Consider the following 20,434-nt stretch of genomic DNA (forward strand, 5'->3'; position numbering starts at 1 on the left):
ACAGAACTCTTGTGTAGTTAGAACACCTCAACCAACAAGGAAATAAATTTTCTTTTCTAGGGCAAAAGAATAATTGATGAAGAGGGTGTGGAAAGCATCAATGACATGTTTCATGAGAATGCTATGCTACAGACGGAAAATAACAACCTGCGTGTGAGAATTAAAGCCATGCAAGAGACGGTCGATGCTCTGAGGACCAGAATCACACAGCTTGTTAGTGATCAGGCCAACCAAGTTCTTGTCAGAGCAGGTGTGTGTGTAGGCTGTGGAATGATGAGGGATTACTTCTGGAGCGCAGGAAATATTCTTCATGGAATAGTTGAAGTAAAAATGTCAGTTTCTGTGATTTTTAAGTTAATGTTTAATTTGTAAATAATACGTTCTTATAGAAATGAAATGTGTCTTTGCTTCATCATATTATCTTTCTGCTCATGGAATTAAGGGCAGGAAATTTGCTGCTTAAATTACATTTCAAAGCATTATTGTTTGTTTCCATAACCTTGTTTTTCTTTTACTCTTTTCTGTTGAATGTTAAAGGAAATTCTTTTTTTTAATTAACTTTTATTGGAGCATATAGTTGATTTACAATGTTGTGTTGGCTTCTGCTATACAGCAAAGTGAATGTTACACATATACATATATTCCCTCATTTTTAGATTTTTTTCCTGTATAGGGCATTACAGAGACCTGAGTAGAGTTCCTTGTGCTATACAGTAGGTTCTTATTATCTATTTTTAAATATAGCAATGTATGTATATATGTCAATGTCCATCTCCCAGTTTATTCTTTCCCCCTTTCCTTATTTTTTCTTGCAGGTGAAGGGAATGAGGAGATTAGTAATATGATTCATAATTACATTAAAGAAATTGAAGATCTCAGGTATAGTTTATATTCTGCAATATATAATGCACATATTTGGGCTTTGCAGTGAGGTATTATTGCTACTATTTATTTGTTGGGCTTATTTTGTGTAGGGCTTCCCAGGTGGTGCTGGTAATGACCCGCCTGCCACTGCAGGAGACGTGAGATGTGGGTTTGATCCCTGGATCGGGAAGACCCTTTGGAGGAGGGCACGGAAACCCACTCCAGTATTCTTGCCTGGGGAATCACATGGACAGAGGAGCCTGGCTGGCTACAGTCCATAGGGTTGTAACTATTCACAGTGATATTTCAGCTCTTTGGTCAGGTTAACTTGAGGGGAAGGTACTTGCCTATAATGAAACATATGGGAATATAATGTCACAAACTACTTTCTTCTCACATTATCTTCCGGTGTTCTTCTACTGATCTAGTTGTTATACCCTTAATTGGAAACTTACCAAACTTCATATAAGGATAGGCATAATCGATGTCAATGGAGTTGTCTCCTTGCGCTCCTCATCCTCCATCTGGGAATGCTTAATATCAATAAGTCATCCCTAATTTTTAAAATCTCCCATTACTCCTGTTCCTTTATACTTCCCCAGCAGTCTGAGTGAGTTATTGCGTCCCTATAATTTGCCTGCCCCTGGTACGTATAAAGCTCATTCATCACTCACATTTCACAAACATACAGCAAATACTCCCTGTAGGCCAGGCATCATGCCATGGATTGAACAAGTATGACATAAGCAAGGAGTTCACAGTCTAGGTGGGTCAACTTACATAAATAGTCACATGTAGTAAATGGGATGACCAGAATTGGTAAATGGAACACCCACACCTATTGTGGGAATGTGGAGGGGGCCACTGAGCACAGATTGTGAGAATAAAGGTCAGAAAGATGATCAAGAACACTAATTATTTCTGTAATATTTTCAGGTTCCATGATTTGCCCTGTTGGCTGAGCTGCTTTCTCTTGAAATAAAACTGCAGTCAGCTCCATCGGGAGCATCTAACTAACTCAGAACTCAGTTCTTCTATCCATATGCAGAAAATAACCATGTGAGAGATCGTCTCTCACAGCTACCCTAATAATTCTCTGTCTTGTGTTTGTGTTCTGTTTCCCTTTCTCTTCCTGTGGCTATTTTAGAGATACTTAAACAGAGATGAGTAGTTCTTCTACTGTTTCTGCCTCCATAAGGCACACCAGATCCCTTAAATGCTTCAAAAAGTAAAAGTTGATGAGAAAACATCTGATGTAACAATAAAGGTATTCAAATTGTTGTTGTTCACTCAGTTATGTCTGACTCTTTGCGACCCTGTGGAGTCCTTCACTATCTCTTGGAGTTTGCCCAAACTCATATTAAGGTGATGATGCCATCTCATCCTCTGTCCCCACCTTCTCCTCTTGCCCTCAATCTTCCCAGCATCAGGGTCCTTTGCAGTTCGTTGACTCTTCACATCAGTTGGCCAAAGTATTGGAGCTTCAGCATCAATCCTTCCAATGAATATTCAGCGTTGATTTCCTTTAGGATTGACTAGCTTGATCTCCTTGCTGTCCAAGGGACTCTCAAGAGTCTTCTCCAGCACCACAGTTGGAAAGCATCAGTTCTTTGATGCTCAGCCTTCAGACCTTCACATTGATACGTGACTACTAGAAAAACCATAACATTGATTATATGGACCTTTGTCAACAAAGTTATGTTTCTGCTAAATTTTATAACACCACCTCAGTTTGTCATAGCTTTTCTTCTAAGGAGCAAGTGTCTTTTAATTTCATGGTTGCAGTCACTGTCTGCAGTGATTTTGGAGCCCAAGAAAATAAAGTCTGTCACTGTTTCCTTTTTTCCCCCCATCCATTTGCCATGAAGTGATGGGACTAGATGCCATGATCTTAGTTTTTTGAATGTTGAGTTTGAATTTATTCTATTTGTATATTTCCAAACTTTACCTTTTTGATGGAGAACTTTGGGGCCTTAGGTTATAGTTCTGTTCAGCAACCCAACCTGGGCTTGTGATTTCCATCTTGCATTGGCAATGATCTTTCCTGCCCACTGCCAAACACTTGTTCTCTGACCAGTCTCCAGGCCTTCCTGACTCTTTAGAGTCCATCTTTACCATTCCTTCTGACAAAACTCATCTCTTTTAGTTCCTAAAGACTTTTCCTGCTCCTATGTGCTTCTCTTTATCTTTTTTTATTTTCTTGGCATTGGTCAGTTGTTAGACTGATCCATACTCTGGTTCTTGGGCTGCATTTCCTCTCTTCCATCCTGCTATTCTAAGACTGGATCTAAGCTTGATCTCACTATTTGATGAATGGCTTGATTAGTGTCACTATTTCCTAGAAAACTGACTAAATCATATATGTTCCTTCTAGTAGCTAACAGAAGCATCTTATATCTTTTTTTTCTTTAAGTTCTTGAGTTAAGACTATTCCCTAAGTCATCTAGAGAACAATGATGACTCAGGCCTTGAGTTCAGTTGGTGATCAAATCTTTTGTGATATGGGTTAAGAGTTTATTCCACTTTCCCAACTTTTATCTGATGGCTCTTTAATTCAGTTTGTCCCGCTTAGAAGGAGTATTCTTCTACAATCTCAGTACTGTAATTTGTCATGTAAGTGTAACTTACATATGGAATAAACTTAAATAAGCTTTGAATTTATTTATTTATTTTTTAAACATAAAATTATATGTAACTTTTTTGTTTTGTTTTTTCCATTTATTTTTATCAGTTGGAGGCTAATTACTTTACAATATTGTAGTGGTTTTTGTCATACATTGACCTGAATCAGCCATGGATTTACATGTGTTCCCCATCCCGTTCCCCCCTCCCACCATAAACTTTGAATTTAAATTGAGTTACCTGGATTGAATATTTTAAGCTTCTGTTTATTAAGTATATGAACTTGGACAAATTACCTAACATCTTTGATCTTTAGTGTTTGTCTGTAAAAATGAGATAATGCCCACTAGTGTCAAAGAATTTTTGTTGTTATTGTTGTTCAGTCACTAGGTCGTTTTCAACTCTTTTCAACCCCATCAACTACAGCTTTCCAGGCTTCCTTGTCCTTCACTGTCTCCCAGAAGTTGCTCAGATTCGTGTCCTTTGAATTGGTGATACTATCTAGCCGTCTCATGTTCTGTTGCCACCTTATCCTTTATCTTCAATCTTTCCCAGTATCAGAGGGTCTTTTCCAGTGAGTCGGCTCTTTGAATCAGATGGCCAAAGTATTGGAACTTCAATGTTAGCAGCAGTCCTTCTAGTGAATAATCAGGGTTGCTTTCCTTTGGGATTGATTGGTCTGACCTCCTTGCAGTCCAAGGGATGATCAAGGGTCTTCTCCAGCACCTTAATTCAAAGGCATCACTTCTTCAACTGTCAGCCCTCTTTATGGTCTAGCTTTCATATCCATACATGACTACTGGAAAGACTATAGCATTGACAATATGGAACTTTGCAACTTTGTTGGCAAAGTGATGTCTTTGCTTTTCAATATGCTGTCAAGATTTGTCATAGCTTTTCTTCTAAGGAGCAAGCATCTTTTAATTTCATGGCTGCAGTCACCATCTGCAGTCACTCTGGAGCCCAAGATAATAAAATCTGTCACTGCTTCCACTTTTTCTTCTTCTATTTGCCATGAAGTGATGGGACCAGATGCCATGATCTTAGTTTTTTGAATGTTGAGTTTTAAGCCAGCTTTTTCACCCTTTTCTTTCACTTTCATAAAGAGGCTCTTTAGTTCCTCTTTCCTTTCTGTCATTAGAGTGGTATCATCTCATCTGCATATCTGAGTTTATTGATATTTCTCTTGGCAGTCTTGACTCCAGCTTGTGATTCATCCAGCCAGGCACTCTGTGTAGTTCTTCTATGTATTCTTGCCACCTCTTTTTAATCTCTTCTGTTCTGTTAGGTCCTTGCCATTTTTATCTTTTGTTTACACATCTTTGTGTGAAATGTTCCCTTGTTATCTCCCATTTTCTTGAAGATGTATCTAGTCTTGCCCATTCTATTGTCTTCCTCCACTCCTTTACACTGTTCCATTAAGAAGGCATTCTTACGTCTCCTTGCCACGCTCAAACTCTACATTCAGCTGGGTGTATCTTTCTCCCTTGCTTTTTGCTTCTCTTCTTTCCTCAGCTATGTGTAAAGCTTCTGCAAACACTACTTTATTTTCTTGCATTTCTTTTTCTTTGGGATGGTTTTGGTTACCGCCTCCTGTCCAGTACTATGAGCGGTAGTTCTTTAGGCACTCAGTCTGCCAGATCTAATACCTTGAATCTATTCATCACTTCCACTGTGTAATCATAAGGGATTTGATTTAGGTCACACCTGAATGTCCTAGTGGTTTTCCCCACTTTCTTCAACTTAAGCCTGAATTTTGCAATAAGAGCTGATGATCTGAGCCACAGTCAGCTCCAGGCCTTGCTTTTGCTGACTATATAGAGCTTTTCCATCTTCACCTGCAAAGAATATTATCAGTCTGATTTCAGTATTGACCATTTGGTGATGTCCATGTGTAGAGTAGTCTCTTGTGTTGTTGGAAGAGGATGTTTGCTATGACTAGCATGTTATCTTAACAAAACTCTGTTAGCCTTTGCCCTGTTTCATTTTGTGCTCCAAGGCCAAACTTGCCTGTTACTTTAGGTACCTCTTGACTTCTTACATTTGCATCCCAATACTCTTCGATGGAAAGGACATCTCTTTTTTGTTTTAGTTATAGAAGTTCTAATAGGTCTTCATAGAACCATTCAACTGTTGCTTCTTCAGCATCAGTGGTTGGATCATAGACTTGGATTACTGTGATTTTGAATGATTTGCCTTGGAAATGAACTGAGATTATTCTGTCGTTTTTGAAACTGCACCCAAGTACTGCGTTTCAGATGCTTATGTTGACTATGAGGGGTACTCTGTTTCTTCTGAAGATTTCTTGCTCACAGTATAAAGATAATGGCCATCTGAATTAAATTCATCCATTCCCATCCATATTAGTTCACTGATTCCTAAGATATTGATGTTCACTCTTCCCATCTCCTGCTTGACCACATCCAATTTACCTTAATTCATAGACCTAACATTCCTGGTTCCTACGCAATATTGTTCTTTATAGCACTGGACTTTACTTTCACCACCAGACACATTCACAACTGTGCATCATTTCTACTTTGGCCCTGCCTCTTCATTCTTTGTGGAGCTATTAGTAATTGCCCTCTGCTCTTCCCCAGTAGCTCGCTGGCCTCCCTCTGACCTGGGAGGCTCATCTTCCAGTGTGATATCTTTTTGCCTTATCACACTGTTTGTGGAGTTCCTGTGGCAAGAATACTGGAGTGGTCTGCCATTCTCTGGAGGCTCAGTTGGTGGAGAATCTCCCTGCAGTTCACGAGACCCAGGTTTGATCCCTGGGTGGAGAAGACTCCTTGGAGAGGGAAATTGCAATCCACTCCAGTATTCTTTTTTTTATTTTTTTCCACTCCAGTATTCTTGACTGGAAAATCTGATGGACAGAGTGGCCTGGTGAGCTACAGTCAATGGGGTCCAAAAGAGTCAGACACAACTTAGTGGCTAAACCACCACTTGTTGTTCCCTTCTCCAGTTGACCACCTTGAGCCATGAACTATGAACCGTGCCTCTTGCGTGGCCCTGCACAGTAGGGCTCATTGCTTCATTGAGTTACACAAGCCCCTTTGCCATGAAAAAACTGTGATTCATGAAGATGAAAGAATAATTGTGGGGCTCCGATAAAAGAACAGGATGTATAAAATCTTAAACTGAAAAATGCTATAAAGGTCTAACATGTTATTATTATCTAGTTATAAGTTCTCACACTTGTGTTTTTATCTACCAAATTCTACTCTAATCCATATTTTAATCAATAATTTCTCTTAGGAAGGCATTCATTCACAGCTGCTTAATGCAAATTATGTCAATGTATTACCCCACATGGGAATGTTTATATTTTAAGTCTTATCATTTTAATTATAAAATAGTAACTGGTTACCTTTTAACAAACTTATACATCACATTATTTGTTGTGAAATTATAATAGTCACTAATTAATCCTAGTTTTCTGAGGTTTAAAGTTTTTGTAGAAATTTCTGAAAATATAGGAAAGTATTTAAAAAGTTAAAATCATCCAGAGTCATCATTCTAAGAAATGATGTTAACATTTTTGTATATCACAAAAGAATATTTTTTTTTCAGTGAATGCTTTTGTAAACTTTTTATCACATTGTATATATTGCTTTGCTATCTATTCTTTGAAATATAATAATATACTAGGAGCATTTTAAAGTGCTATTAAATATTTTTTCTAACATGAATTTTGCAGGGCTCCATGAGTACTATCTCATGGTTGTAATTGATTTAACTAAACACCTATAATTAGATAATTATATTTTTTCAACTTTTCAATAATAGTTACTATTTGTTAAAATATTCCTAGATAAATTTTAAATTCATTGTGTATCATCCTCATAACTATGCTAGAGAAGTATATATTTTCATCTCTTTTATGGAAGAAAAAGTGGAAGCTTTAACAGCATCATCTTTTAGGGTTCAATGAGTGAAAAAGCTGAGATGAGACCGTCAGTTTTCCTCTGTACTTCTCCTTATGCCTCACTGACTGGTCTCCAATTTAATGAAATGCAGACAATAACAAATGTGTGGGTGGGTGAGTGGAAAGAGAGGACATTGCAAAGAGAGAGATGTTATCTCTATAGCCCTCAAAGAAAGCAAGAGTGTGGTGTGGGGTTAGTGGAGTTGGAGGTGAGCCCTAAGGGTTTCAGCCTTTATTAGCACCAGGACTGAAGCATTAAAAATATGCCCTTCCCAAATGCAAACTGTTAAAATCTGGTACTAATAAACAGATTATCTGATTATTATATAAATGAGCCAATTAAAAGCAGGTCATTATTGATACTTAATTTGTATTTTCAATCATTCTTAGCATTCATCATTTTGTACTCAGGCTCTAGCTAGATATTAAAAATATGAAAAAGTGTAAATTTTGACTTTGAGTTTTTATCATTAAGCTAATAATAATAAGCTTATCATTATTAATATTATTCTTATTGAAAGATAACAGCATTATATTCAGAATTTTCTTTAAACTGATTTTGAAATCATTTAACTTAGAAGTATGTACATTTAACAATTTTAAACGTTTAAATTTTCAACAATTTTAAACATTTAAATTTTAAGCTATTTAACATTTTTAAAACATTGTAGCTGTTGCAACACTGGATATAAAGTAAAATAATTTCATTAAACAATGTATAGGACACATAAAATATATTTACTGATTTGTGTATTCTTTCTCTAGCTGATTTCAGCGGTGTCAGGATTAATTTTGGTAGACAGTGAAAAAACACAGAGCTGACTGCGTCTTCTAGAGCTCAGTAGCTGCAAATAATCTAGCATCTTCCTCTGAAACATTTGAACTTATGCAAAAGTACATAGTCATATAGTTTTGAGACAGAGATGAGTGCATGCTAGTAGTAACAGGTAGTACTGCTGCTACTGCTAAGTCACTTCCGTCGTGTCCGACTCTGCGACCCCATCCCTGGGATTCTCCAGGCAAGAACACTGGAGTGGGTTGCCATTTCCTTCTCCAATGCATAAAAGTGAAAAGTAGTACTAGTGGGTAGCATTTTCTCCTTATAGCTCTGCCTCAATCACTCTTGGCCTTCCCAGGTAATGCTAGTGGTAAAGAACCTGCCTGGCAATGCAGGAGACATAAGAGATGTGGGTTCTATCCCTGGATTGGAAAGATCCCCTGGAGAAGGGCATGGCATCCACTCCAACATTCTTTCCTGAAGAATCCCCTGGACAGGGGAGCCTGATGGGCTGCAGTCCATAGGATTGCACAGAGTTGGACATGACCGAAGCAACTTAGCAAGCCCCCAGTCACCCTTGTGCCAAATTGACCTGGGAAATGTATTATATTGAGGTAGTTAATTGTGTTCATGATGGTTTAAATTAAAATGGACTTAAGGAACTGGCCTAGAGGAGTCTCTGAATCCCTTGTAGTCTCAAGAATCAAGGCTCTTTTAGGATCTCATCTTTCAGTGTTTTTGCATTTTACTAAAACAGCACATGCATTATTCTCCTGTCATTGTGAGGACCACTTGAGCAAACAAAAGAATGTTTTCAATTATCAGACTCAGGTTTCCTTGGTGATTTTGTCTTTTCCCTTACCATATTCAGGAACCAGATATCTTTCAGCCAGTTAGGGGTATGTTTGACTAACTCTTTGGACATGTTATTATAGCATGATGAATAAGGAATGGAAGGAAGGGAACCATGCTGCTTGTACATTTTGTTTAAATGATGGGTTTACAAAGCCAGAATGACAAGTGTCTATTGGCCAGAATGCAAGTGATCTAATTATCACTGGCACTTTTGAGCACAGATTGTTACTTCAAATTTATAACTATTTAATCAGGAAAATTTTAAAAATATCTCAAAGACTAATGTTTGTGAACATATTTGTTTAAAAAACTGTACTTTGTAGCAGTGTTGAAATAAGTTTTGGGAAATGTTTTAGCTTGCAAAACAGCTCATTTAATGTGTTCTCCATTTATTCCTAGAGTCGTCCAGTTTGCAAAGATAAAAGGTAGAATAGTAGTTTCTGGGGACTGGGAGGAGAGGGGAATGGGAAGTTATAGTGTATTTTATAAAATGGGTACAGAGTTTCAGTTGGAGAAGATGGAAAAGTTCTGAACGTAGATGGTAGCAGTGGTTATACAACAGTATGGATGTACTTTGTGTGGTAGAACTGTACATTTAAGAGACAGTTAGAGAGGTAAATTTTATTTTATGTATTATGTACCACAGTAATAACATGTTTACAACTGAAATGTATGTTTATTCACTAGGGCAAAATTATTAGAAAGTGAAGCAGTGAATGAGAATCTTCGAAAAAACTTGACAAGAGCCACATCAAGATCACCATATTTCAGCGGATCATCAGCTTTCTCCCCTACTATAATATCCTCAGATAAAGAGACCATTGAGATTATAGACCTAGCTAAGAAAGATTTAGAGAAGCTGAAAAGAAAAGAGAAGAAGAAGAAAAAAAGGTAGTGTTATAAAATCACTTTTATATGAATATCTATTATTCTCACTTTATGATATTTTAATTTGCAGTTGCAATGAGTATATATAACCTCATATTAAAAATGAAATGTCATTTAACAGGTTATAAGTATATACTTTTAAAGATTTACCTCTTCCTTATATGTAAAAAATTAATTTAATTACAATAATACATAATGAATTTTATTTAGACTATGGCAAGGTAAAATTACTATTAGAAATTATTTTATTATTTCTTCAAATAGCTGCCTTTACATTCCATTTATCTTTTCTGCAAAGCTGATTCTATCATTACTCAGTATTTTCATTTTTTTCCATTTTCTAATGCAGTTAAATAGTCTCATTGATAAATTCTGCTTCCTGTCTAGATTAGTTCAACTAAAGGCTAAATTAATTCATCAGGCTGTCATTTAATGTCATTTGGTCTCTTAAGTATTTTCAGCAGGACCTCTAATTTGGTTATGTCAGAGTTATTTATGTTATTTCAGACTTTCTGACTCTCCCAACAAGGAGTTACTCAGCTTTTCACCACTGTTCTAAGCTTCCTTTCCCTTGCATCCTGGTAGTATCTCCCTCTGAAATCAACTGGATGCAAAGAAGAGGAGGAAAATTAAAATATAACCACTTGTAATGTGTGAGTGGTTAAAACCTCATAAATTGTGTACATGTTTACATATTGATTCTATGGTGCAGTCAATTACTTACATAGAATATATTTTAAACATGCTGGTCAAATTAATTTTAAGCATTTTTGGCTAGATATTCCAAAGGGGAATAGGATGTCTTATTTGTTAAATAGCTTGTTATGGAAGTGCACTTTGTAGAATTATTATTGACATTTAATCTAGTGCTACTTTGCTCTGTTTATTTAGACATTTATTTTGGCAACCAGGCATATCTTCCTTGAATAGTCTGTTTACTAAAGTTGTTAAAGGTTCAAACTCTCAGAATTAATTCTGCTGTGTATCCTGGAATTAAGAAGGGATTATTAGAATAATTAAACCAGGAGTTGCACATCCATGGTCTTAGGAGCATTGTAATTGCAATTGCATCCTTGAGATCCTAATGTCTTAATAGGTATTGCTCATGAGTGGTTGATTATGGCAGCATTAGAAATATATAATGACTAGTTTTTATGTAGGGCACTTAAAACTGTAATAGTGTTCACAGAATTATCAAAACTGGTGTGACTCAACATACTGTGGAAATGCAAATGAAACCTTTGCATATAACTTATCATTTATTTGTAAACTTCAGTTGTGTAGTTGGTCAAAATGTGAAATGGTATGACTTGTTTTTAAAGGTGTAGGTAGTTTGGGTTCACGAATAGTAAGCAAGGATATATTTCTCAAGGTCATGAGTTGATTCTGCTCTTTCCTTTTGAGGTAAATTTAGAGATGTTACCATAGTCACCTGTTGGGTATGAATAATAATTAATAGGGATCCCATTAGAAACCTAGGCTCTTTTGACATTTTTATAGTGATCATAGGTACCATAAATTAATACCTCTGATGTAGGTTATTTTTGTAACAATGCAAAGTTGTAAGCTTTTTGATTGATAAATATTACTATTTTAGTCAGTTTGATAAAACATTTCATTTATGACCAATAACTTTGAGCTGTATGCATATGTAATATAAATTCTCATTTTAAAAATGTTAAATTTAGCTAAATGTTAAATTTAGCTAAAAATGTTAAATTTTAGCTAACAGGTCTTTTGTTACGGTTGAAACAAAAATAATAAACAAAGAGGTCCAGAAATGTTTAGAATGATAGCAGCTTTACTGAAGTTAGTGATTAGTCTCTGTAGGAACTCTTTGGAGGCAGTAGGTCCTGTTGAGATGTATTGATTCTGGTTGAGTTGTCTTACATGCTACATATTTATTTATCAAATAGAGCATTGCAAGATTTGGTGCTACCTCAACTTTGCATATACAGTGAGTTCCATTTAAAATTGTTTGCAATGTGGAACTAATTTTTCTCTAGAAATTGTTACAAATGTATAATGTCCAGATTTCCTAACTCATACACATGAAACAATATTTATTCATTTTATAGTATAATACGAGCAGTTCAAAAGGGAATAGGAAACAGAAAGTAGCAGAGGTAAAAAATGAGTTTCTGCCTTAGCCAGTCTCTCTTATTCCTACTTACTGACCTCCTGTGTCCCAATGGTGCCTTGATTCATTCCTCCCTTATGAGGTCAGTTCTCATGTAATTCTTCCCTAGCCCAAAGCACTCCCAATTTCAAAATCATCTACTTCTCTCATCTCCTTAAATTCAAAGTTGGAAACAAAGCCATCTGACTAAAGGAACTCATGCCAGTGGAAATGACTTATAACTAATGAGATTCCTCTAGGGAGATTCATAATTTTGAAAGAGAAAACATTAATCCAACTATTGAAAATGTGGGCAGCAATCTCATGAGGAAAAAAATATTAAATAGTGTAGGGAAGTTTTTTTTTTTTTTTCCACACCCCCTTTTGGCTGAGAGTTTCCAAAACCTATCTGGAGTTTGGCCTTTGGGTTCAGTTTTGCTCAGCTGTCCCAGTTCTCATAGCTGCTTTCGTTTCTCCCACTGAATCTGCAAATCTTTTAGAAGCTCCATGTCTTTTCATTTCCTTTGTCTTGTGTTGTTAGCATTTGGTTGTAGTTACTACAGGGCCTCTGACGCCGTAAGTGTTGGTTGGAAGAATGGTGACTATATCATTTTTAAGTCAGAAGCTATGTTTGTTTTCAAGGAGTATGCCCCAAATCATATTTTATGTGACTGTTTCACCCTCTTCTGCATCCAAGTTTTTATCTAAACTACAACCAATTGTTAATGTGTGTGGTTTAAAGGTTGGCTTTTCTGCCTTTCTGTGCTTATTTTCTGTTGAACTGTAAAATAATCCAAGTGCAGATAATAAGCAGGTAAGGAAGAATAATTGAATTGACAACATTGCCTGTTTTTATTTTTTAGTTATACAAATGTTAGAATGGTTAGCAAGATTTGTCACAGGCCCCCCACCCCATTTAACTTTGCAAGAAACATAATAATGGAACTAAATGAAATAAAGACCGTACTCCTTTAAACTATGGAGGATTATCAGATTGTTAGTTTATGTCTCTGCCCCTCTATTATTTTTGGAACTATTGATTGCAGTTTTTTTTTTTAAAGAAGCAACTGGGAAGGCATCTAAAGTTTACCTGTCTATTAGCTCACATCATCCATATGTTTTAATATAACTCTCTTGTGTAAGGTAAACAAAATTTCTTCATGCTGAAAATAGAAAATTAGAGCTGTTTGACAGGGAACCATATTCTTTGAGCCATTATAGTTCATTATGATCAGTATAAGCCTAAATTAGATTTTTTTTTGCTTTTTTTGGTGTATATGGATAAATAAAATTTGCCTTTCACACAGTAATCCCCATATTTTGGATATCTAGCTTTAAATGGTTTGCATTATATCAATAAAAAATTCACTCATTCATCAGACTGCATTATGTTTGTTTTTAGTGGTGTCAGGTTGAAACTCTAGAAACTCTAGAGATTTCTTAAGCAATGGCTTTTCTTTCCCTTTTTCAGCCATTATACTGGACATTTTGATCCCTGATGAATATCACTCTGCAATTTTTTTTTCTCAGAAAGATTGCTAGTCTCTTCTTGCAATAGCAGTTTATCAGTTGATTATAAAAACAATCACAGACCTGCAAATTAAAATCACATTATAAAATTAAAATGAGAAATGCCTGATGAAATGCATTACTAAGACTCCATCTATTTATTTAAAAATACTGATGATTCTGAAAAGTATTCTTGGAATTGCAGGCAGAAATATACTATGTAAAGATTGCTATATGCTTAATCAGAGCCTAGCACATCTATCTCTATCTTTTTGTCTATATGAGAGAGAATGGGTATTCAGTACATTCCGTTGAGTAAAGATTCCCAATTCTGTGTATTGAATTCTTTAAACTTCACACTTCTAAATACATATTTATAGTTTTTCTCATAGTTTTCTGGTTAAAAAATAATCTTACTAATGAAAAGTACTACATTTCCCATTTTATTGCTGCCTTTGCCTTAGATATAACCTTTTGATAGTCTAGTAATTAGTACAGTGATATTAATTTCAGTTAATAAAATTATAATTTTCCACTGATATCATAACCATATTCATTTGACCATAATACCATTTCATATATAATTCTGAAATAGAATTTTTAGTGATGTTCATGTGTAGTATATTAAAATATAAAACAAGTTTAAAAATTACTATCCTAGTATATAGTATTAATGGTATTTTCATATTATGGTATAAAGGCATTACTTTTTGAAGCTCCTTAAATGATGCCATAAAAAAGTATTTTGTAAAGGTTTAAAAAGAAGATGATATCATTGAAAGTGAGCTTTTTTTTTTTTTGGAAGCTGAGAACCTTGATCCATTTCAGGTTAAGAAAAGCAATGGCATCCAAATACTCGTACTATTTATCAGCTTCATAAATTGAGAATGTACATTTTATTGCTGAGTAATTTCAACTGATAGTCTATATATTCTTCTTAGATATAATGCTGCTTGTTTTTCTACTTACTTTTTCTTTATACAAAATGTATTGCCTTTTTACTGTGTATTGTCCTTTGATGATATCTTTTAAAATTTATTTTAAAGTCTTCAAGTTCATGTATCATTTTTACCTTCTTATCACTTTCGCTTTTTACTGTCTGGTTTGTCCTTCATTGGCTTGGCCTTCCAATACTGTGCCTCGTGATTTTGAAGGCTACAGAAACTTGAGGAAAGCAATCGAGAAGAAAGAAGGTTGGAATATTTCCCAGGTTTTTTATTAAAATGTCATTTAAATACTTAGTTGGCATTCACAAGGGTATGTGTTGTAGAATTATAGATTATTTCAGACTATATTAGCTTGGTGTTCCTAAAAATAATGATGATTTTATAAAATTAACAAAAACACTGAAAATATAAAAACTACTTTTTGAGAAAAAACCCACACCAGTTATATGAATTAAAATTCAGGCAATTTCATGTGAATTTAGTATAGACTATTATAATTTTTATGGCTAAAAATGACCCAAGAACCCCACCATTAAACTTTTAGAATATATCTTTTGGAAACTTGTGAATAGATAGAATTATTAATTTGGTGGGAACTAACATTTTGCTGCAGCACATGCTAAGTTATGGGTGGACTCTTTCTCTTCACTTCCTTATTTTATGGATCTTTGTTAGAAAAACAACATTAAAATGGCAACATGGCAAAAGGAAACTGTAGCCTTGCTACAGACAAGATTTATAAGACATATTTAAGGTTGAATAAGAAAAACAAGTTTTGCTATTTAAATGTATCTAAAGTGAACATCAAAAGCAGGATCTTTTCCTTTTTTTTCCATTTGATATTTGAGCAAAATTTAGAAGCTCACCTTTGAACTCTCAATATAATAAAAATTTGCAGTTTACTCATTTAGTACTATGATTATTTAACCATGTGTCAAGTACTATTTTACTTATTAGAAATTCTCTCTGTTGATTTTACTAAACATCTCCTAAATACATCATCAAAATGATTAACATAAACTGATTTCAAAATAATATTAAATATTTTAGAAGCACCACTTTATAAATTTTCTTACTTAAAACAAGCCTTTTGAGAAATTTTATTTTGGAACAATTAAACTAATCTCTTAATTTAAATAGCTAAAACCTTAAAATTATATTTTCTTTAAGTTATTTAATAATCTACATTCCACAATTATATTCTACATATTGTATTCTGTGAAACTCGCTCAGCTGTGTCCAACTCTTTGCGATCCCATGGGCTATACAGTCCGTGGAATTCTCCAGGCCAGAATAGAGGAGTGGCTAGCCTCTCCCTTCTCCAGGGGATCTTCCCAACCCAGGGATCAAACCCAGATCTCCTGCATTGCAGGCAGAATCTTTACTAGCTGAGCCACAAGGAAAGCTTATATTCTAAAGTTTCTATAATTTATTCTAGAAATTATTAGTATATTCTATAGCTAGAATATAATTCTATCTATAAGTCATTTTAGGACTCACCTAATTGATTTATGTTTAGGATATTATGTTTATTACTGGGATTAAATTAGGGCAATAAAATGTAAAAAATTTTCCATTTTGAAAGGTCAAAATAAAATGTGTAGTTAAAGTAGTGTAATAGAAACATTTTCCCACCTTCAAGTAGTTAAGTCCTTTAAATGTACTTAATGAACATGGTTTGCTTCTAATATTTATATGATTCCTAATGGATAACAGAAGCAGAGTTATTTGGTGTTTTAGGACAAGGCTTCTTAGACATGAATGTGCATGTAGATAACCTGTGGAGTTTGATAAAGTGAAGACTCTGACTCAGTAGAACTGGGGTGGAGCCTGAGATTCTGCATATCTTACAAGCTTCTGGATGATGCTGATGCTTCTCTCTCTGTGAACCGAACTTTGAGGCAATGTTCTCGAATACTGGCCTTGGAGTCATGACACCTGGTTTTAAGTCCCCTTGAGTTGATAAACTTCCCCAGGACAAAGTTTCTTTTTTTTGTTGTCAACAGAGATGTTGACGTTGGTTGTCAAGATGTCAAAGGTTTTAAGTCATTTGATCACTAGTCTTCCAGCTCAAAGGTTCTGATTCTATGTAGAGTACAAACTTACATATTTTTCATTGCTGCTTAGACAGTTATTTTAGATATAAAATTTCCCCAGTTTATTGAGGAACGCTTGAATATTTGCTGTATAATAATCATTAAGTATCAAATGGTACTCTAAAAGCTGAAGCTTTAAGTAATATAGGGTAAATTAATAACGTAAACTTACTGCTGATTTTTCTGCATCAGAATTGGCACAAACAGCTTATACTGTATGAATTAATTTCATATGTCAGTGGAAGTAACATTTGTTGAGCTGGACTCTGGTGTCTTGGAGGAAGTACGAGGGTGTGTTAGGTCAAGTATGTGGAACAAGGTGGCAGTATGGCTATAAACCTGAATAAAAGGAAATTTGTGCTGGAACCTGAAGTAAGGAAGGAACTGATAATAACAAAAATTGTATGTCACAACAGTTGCAGATGAGGAAGGGAAACTGCGTAGAAGAGGGAGTAAGAAATATCTCCATACACATGCTCTTTTCCTAGCTCCAAGACTTAGGTCTATCTCAAGTATAGCCCTGCTTGAGTACATGGCGCTGGCCTTTGAGTCAGATGACTGGATGAAGGGGAATTTCTTTCTAAATTTCCATCTTGAAATGCACGATGATGGAAAATCAACATCCTGAGTGATGTATGATAGGCATTCAAGTATGTTCAGCATTTTTCTCTAACAAGTGATTTAACAAACTCATGGAACCTTGTTGTAGCTTGCTTGATTCCTCTCCAGTTAATTGATATTCTTGCTAGTAGTTTCTACTCACTCTAGAGATGTGCTGTATTTCACGCATCTTTATGCATCTTTCAATTTGTACAACTTTACTCCAACATAATTAGTATGGGAGACTCAGCCAGAGGTGCCAAACAGAGATGCTCATGCACAGTCATAGGGATGAATATGTTTAATAAATCCTTCATGTATATTTATTATGCACATACCACAGGTACTGGGTATGTAATGCTGAGCCAAACAGATATGATCCCTATTCTCACGAGACTTACACGGTCTAGTAGGAGATAGAAATTAAAGAAATAGCTACCTAAATAAACATAAATTAAGAATTATGAAAATTTTTAAAATTAAGAATTTTCAAAGGAAAAGTATTTATACTCATCTTGTTCTGAGTTCAAAAATGTCTCTGAGAGTTGGGACCTAGAGTTAAACATTAGAGATTGATAATAATAGCAGGACCTACATAAGATTAATTTTTTAGCCTAGAAGCTAAAAATAAGTCCCTGTATTAGGGCACAGAATATCTGAAAGAAATGATAACTGTTATAAAGATATTCTGATAAAATTTTTTAACTATTTCTAAGGAAATTTTATTTCAAGAATATTGCTTGATTCAAGTATTCTTTTTATTCTTAATGATTTTAAAATACTAAAGCTCAAGAAGAAAATGTTCACATGTAGATTCATTTGAAATTCATTTTCTTAATATTATTTAGCTTGATAAAAATATATGAGTCTAATTAACAGAAGTATAACTTCTGTGCATAATTGATCATGGTTGCTAAACCAAGAAGGGTCAGAGTGATTTAACTATTTAAAATTTTTCTTGCTGTGGAGTCTTCTTTTTCTCATGGACACTAGGGCTCAAGTAGTTTAGCTATAACATTATTTGACGTCAGTATGCAGTTAGAGCTGTTATACTGAATCCCGAAAAGGAGACTTTTGTTTGGTTGGTGAATCTTGTGACAGATTCTGGAATTTCCTATTCAGTCAGCTGTCAGATTGAACTTCAGACAGTTTTGATGTGTGGAGATCCATTTCTGTGAGAACATTATGAAAAATAGCCCTGTGCTACAGGGATGACCTGGGAGAAAAGAGCTGGTGCTATTACCAGGGGAAATCTGAAGACAATGACAAATGCCCTCAGGGGAGACAAAACTACCGTGGGCAGATTGACCCTTAAGTGTATTAGGACATCAATAAAAATGAAGTTTCTGTATCTTTGTATTAAGATGAGAAGACATTTATATATTTAATTGAGAAAACAAAACTATTTTTAATTTCCATTGAAATTAGTTTGCCTGCATTCTAGCTTGTGGAATGTTACTGTGAGTAGTTCTTAGCTGTCCTATCAGGTGTCATGCTCCAGGGTATAATCTATCCTCAGTATTTCTAGAAAATAAGGTTTTCTCCAATTATATAAATTCACTACACTATGAGTTGAATGGCAGTTTCTATTTTCCTGTGAAGCATCAGACATGATAACTTTGCTCTTTGTTAAATGATGGACTCTTCTCATTTGTTTTCAGAAATAATTGATGGTTTTTAAAAATCTGCAAGGAGAAAAGTAAATAATTTTCCTCTTTAATACTATACATTTTTGTTTCTTTTTTTTGAAGTGTGGCTGGTAAAGAGGATAATACAGAAACTGACCAAGAGAAGAAAGAAGAGAAGAATATTTCAGAAAGAGAAAACATTGAATTAGAAGTTGTAAGTATGAAAGAATGAACCTGGAATTTTGAGTCCCTGGGTTAGGTTATTCTTGGTTGCTGATAACTGTGCTAACTTATATGTAGAAATTTTAAACTGTATCCTTGAGGACTTCTTCAGAAATGTGAGATATGAAATATTAGTAAATTATAGTCTTGTGCATTTTGAAAACATTTTCTATGGGATAATAGAGTACTAAGAGATAAAGTACTCTTTGATTTAAGACAAGGTTATTATAAAATAACCTTAAAATCGTGTGTTGATTTATTTTAACAGGAAGTGAAATTTTTATGCACTTATACTTTATAATCACACAGTTTCTCTTTTTTGTATTTATTCAGGGAGACTTTATTGCAGATTTTAATATGTGAAGTATCATAATAGAGACAGGGCAAAATTAAATCATACTGCTAGGCACACTCCAAAATGAGGGAAAAAGAAAAATTCTGATTTTTATTTTATTTTATTTTTTACTGAAATGTGGTTGCTTTACAATGTTGTTAATTTCTTCTGTACAGCAAAGTGAGTTAGTTATATGTATCCATATATACACTCTTCTTTAGATATCTTTCCTATTTAGGTTGTCATAGATCATTGAGTAGCCTTCCATTTGGTATACAGTAGGTTCTCATTAGTTATCTGTTTTATACACAGTAGTATATATATGTTTATCCTTATCGTCCAGATCAATCCCACCTCTCCTCACCTCCTTGGTAACCATACATTTGTTCTCTCCATCTGTGATTCCATTTCTGCTTTACAAATAAATTCATTTGTATTATTTTTCTAAATTCCATATAGATGTATTAATATACTACATTTTTTCTTTCTGACTTACTTCACTCCATATGACAATCTCTAGATCCACCCATATCTCTGCAAATGGTACGATTTTGTTCTTTTCTATGACTGAGTAATATTCCACTGTATATATGTACCACATTTTTTATCCATTCCTCTGTCAATGGACGTTTAGATTGTTTCCATGTCATGGCTATTAGATATAGTGTTACAATGAACAGGGAGCATGAATCTTTTTGAATTATGGTGTTCTCCAGATTTATCGTTAGGAGTGGGATTGGTGGGTCAGATGATAGCTCTACTGTTAGTTTTTTAAGGAACCTCCATACTGCTCTCCATAGTGCCTATACCAATTTACATTCCCACCACCAGAGTAAGAGAGTTCCCTTTCCTCCACACCTTCTCCAGCATTATTGTTTGTAGACTTTTTTCAAGATGGTCACTCAGACCAGTGTGAGATTTTGCATTTCTCTGATAATTAGTGATGTTGAGCATCTTTTCATGTGTTTGTTGACCTTCTGTATGTCATCTCTGGTGAAATTTCTATTTACGTCTTCCATCCATTTTTGATTGGTTTGTTTG

At 34.7% G+C, this 20,434-nt stretch overlaps 1 protein-coding gene across 14 annotated transcripts in view; it reads left to right on the forward strand.

The window, feature by feature from the left end:
* Nucleotides 1-20,434, forward strand: part of KIF21A (kinesin family member 21A) — a 174,268-nt gene that overhangs the window by 107,762 nt on the left and 46,072 nt on the right. For 9 of the 14 annotated variants that reach the window (XM_070454578.1, XM_070454574.1, XM_070454576.1 and 6 more), the window contains exons 9-13: nucleotides 61-250; nucleotides 816-879; nucleotides 9,738-9,941; nucleotides 14,721-14,759; nucleotides 18,961-19,051. In XM_070454578.1, the coding sequence (XP_070310679.1) occupies nucleotides 61-250; nucleotides 816-879; nucleotides 9,738-9,941; nucleotides 14,721-14,759; nucleotides 18,961-19,051 (588 nt within the window). The remainder of the gene's footprint in view (nucleotides 1-60; nucleotides 251-815; nucleotides 880-9,737; nucleotides 9,942-14,720; nucleotides 14,760-18,960; nucleotides 19,052-20,434) is intronic. The other 5 variants (XM_070454582.1, XM_070454579.1, XM_070454580.1 and 2 more) reach the window with 1 other exon arrangement.

Source organism: Odocoileus virginianus, chromosome 24 (genome assembly GCF_023699985.2).
Source record: "Odocoileus virginianus isolate 20LAN1187 ecotype Illinois chromosome 24, Ovbor_1.2, whole genome shotgun sequence".
Taxonomy (NCBI): domain Eukaryota; kingdom Metazoa; phylum Chordata; class Mammalia; order Artiodactyla; family Cervidae; genus Odocoileus; species Odocoileus virginianus.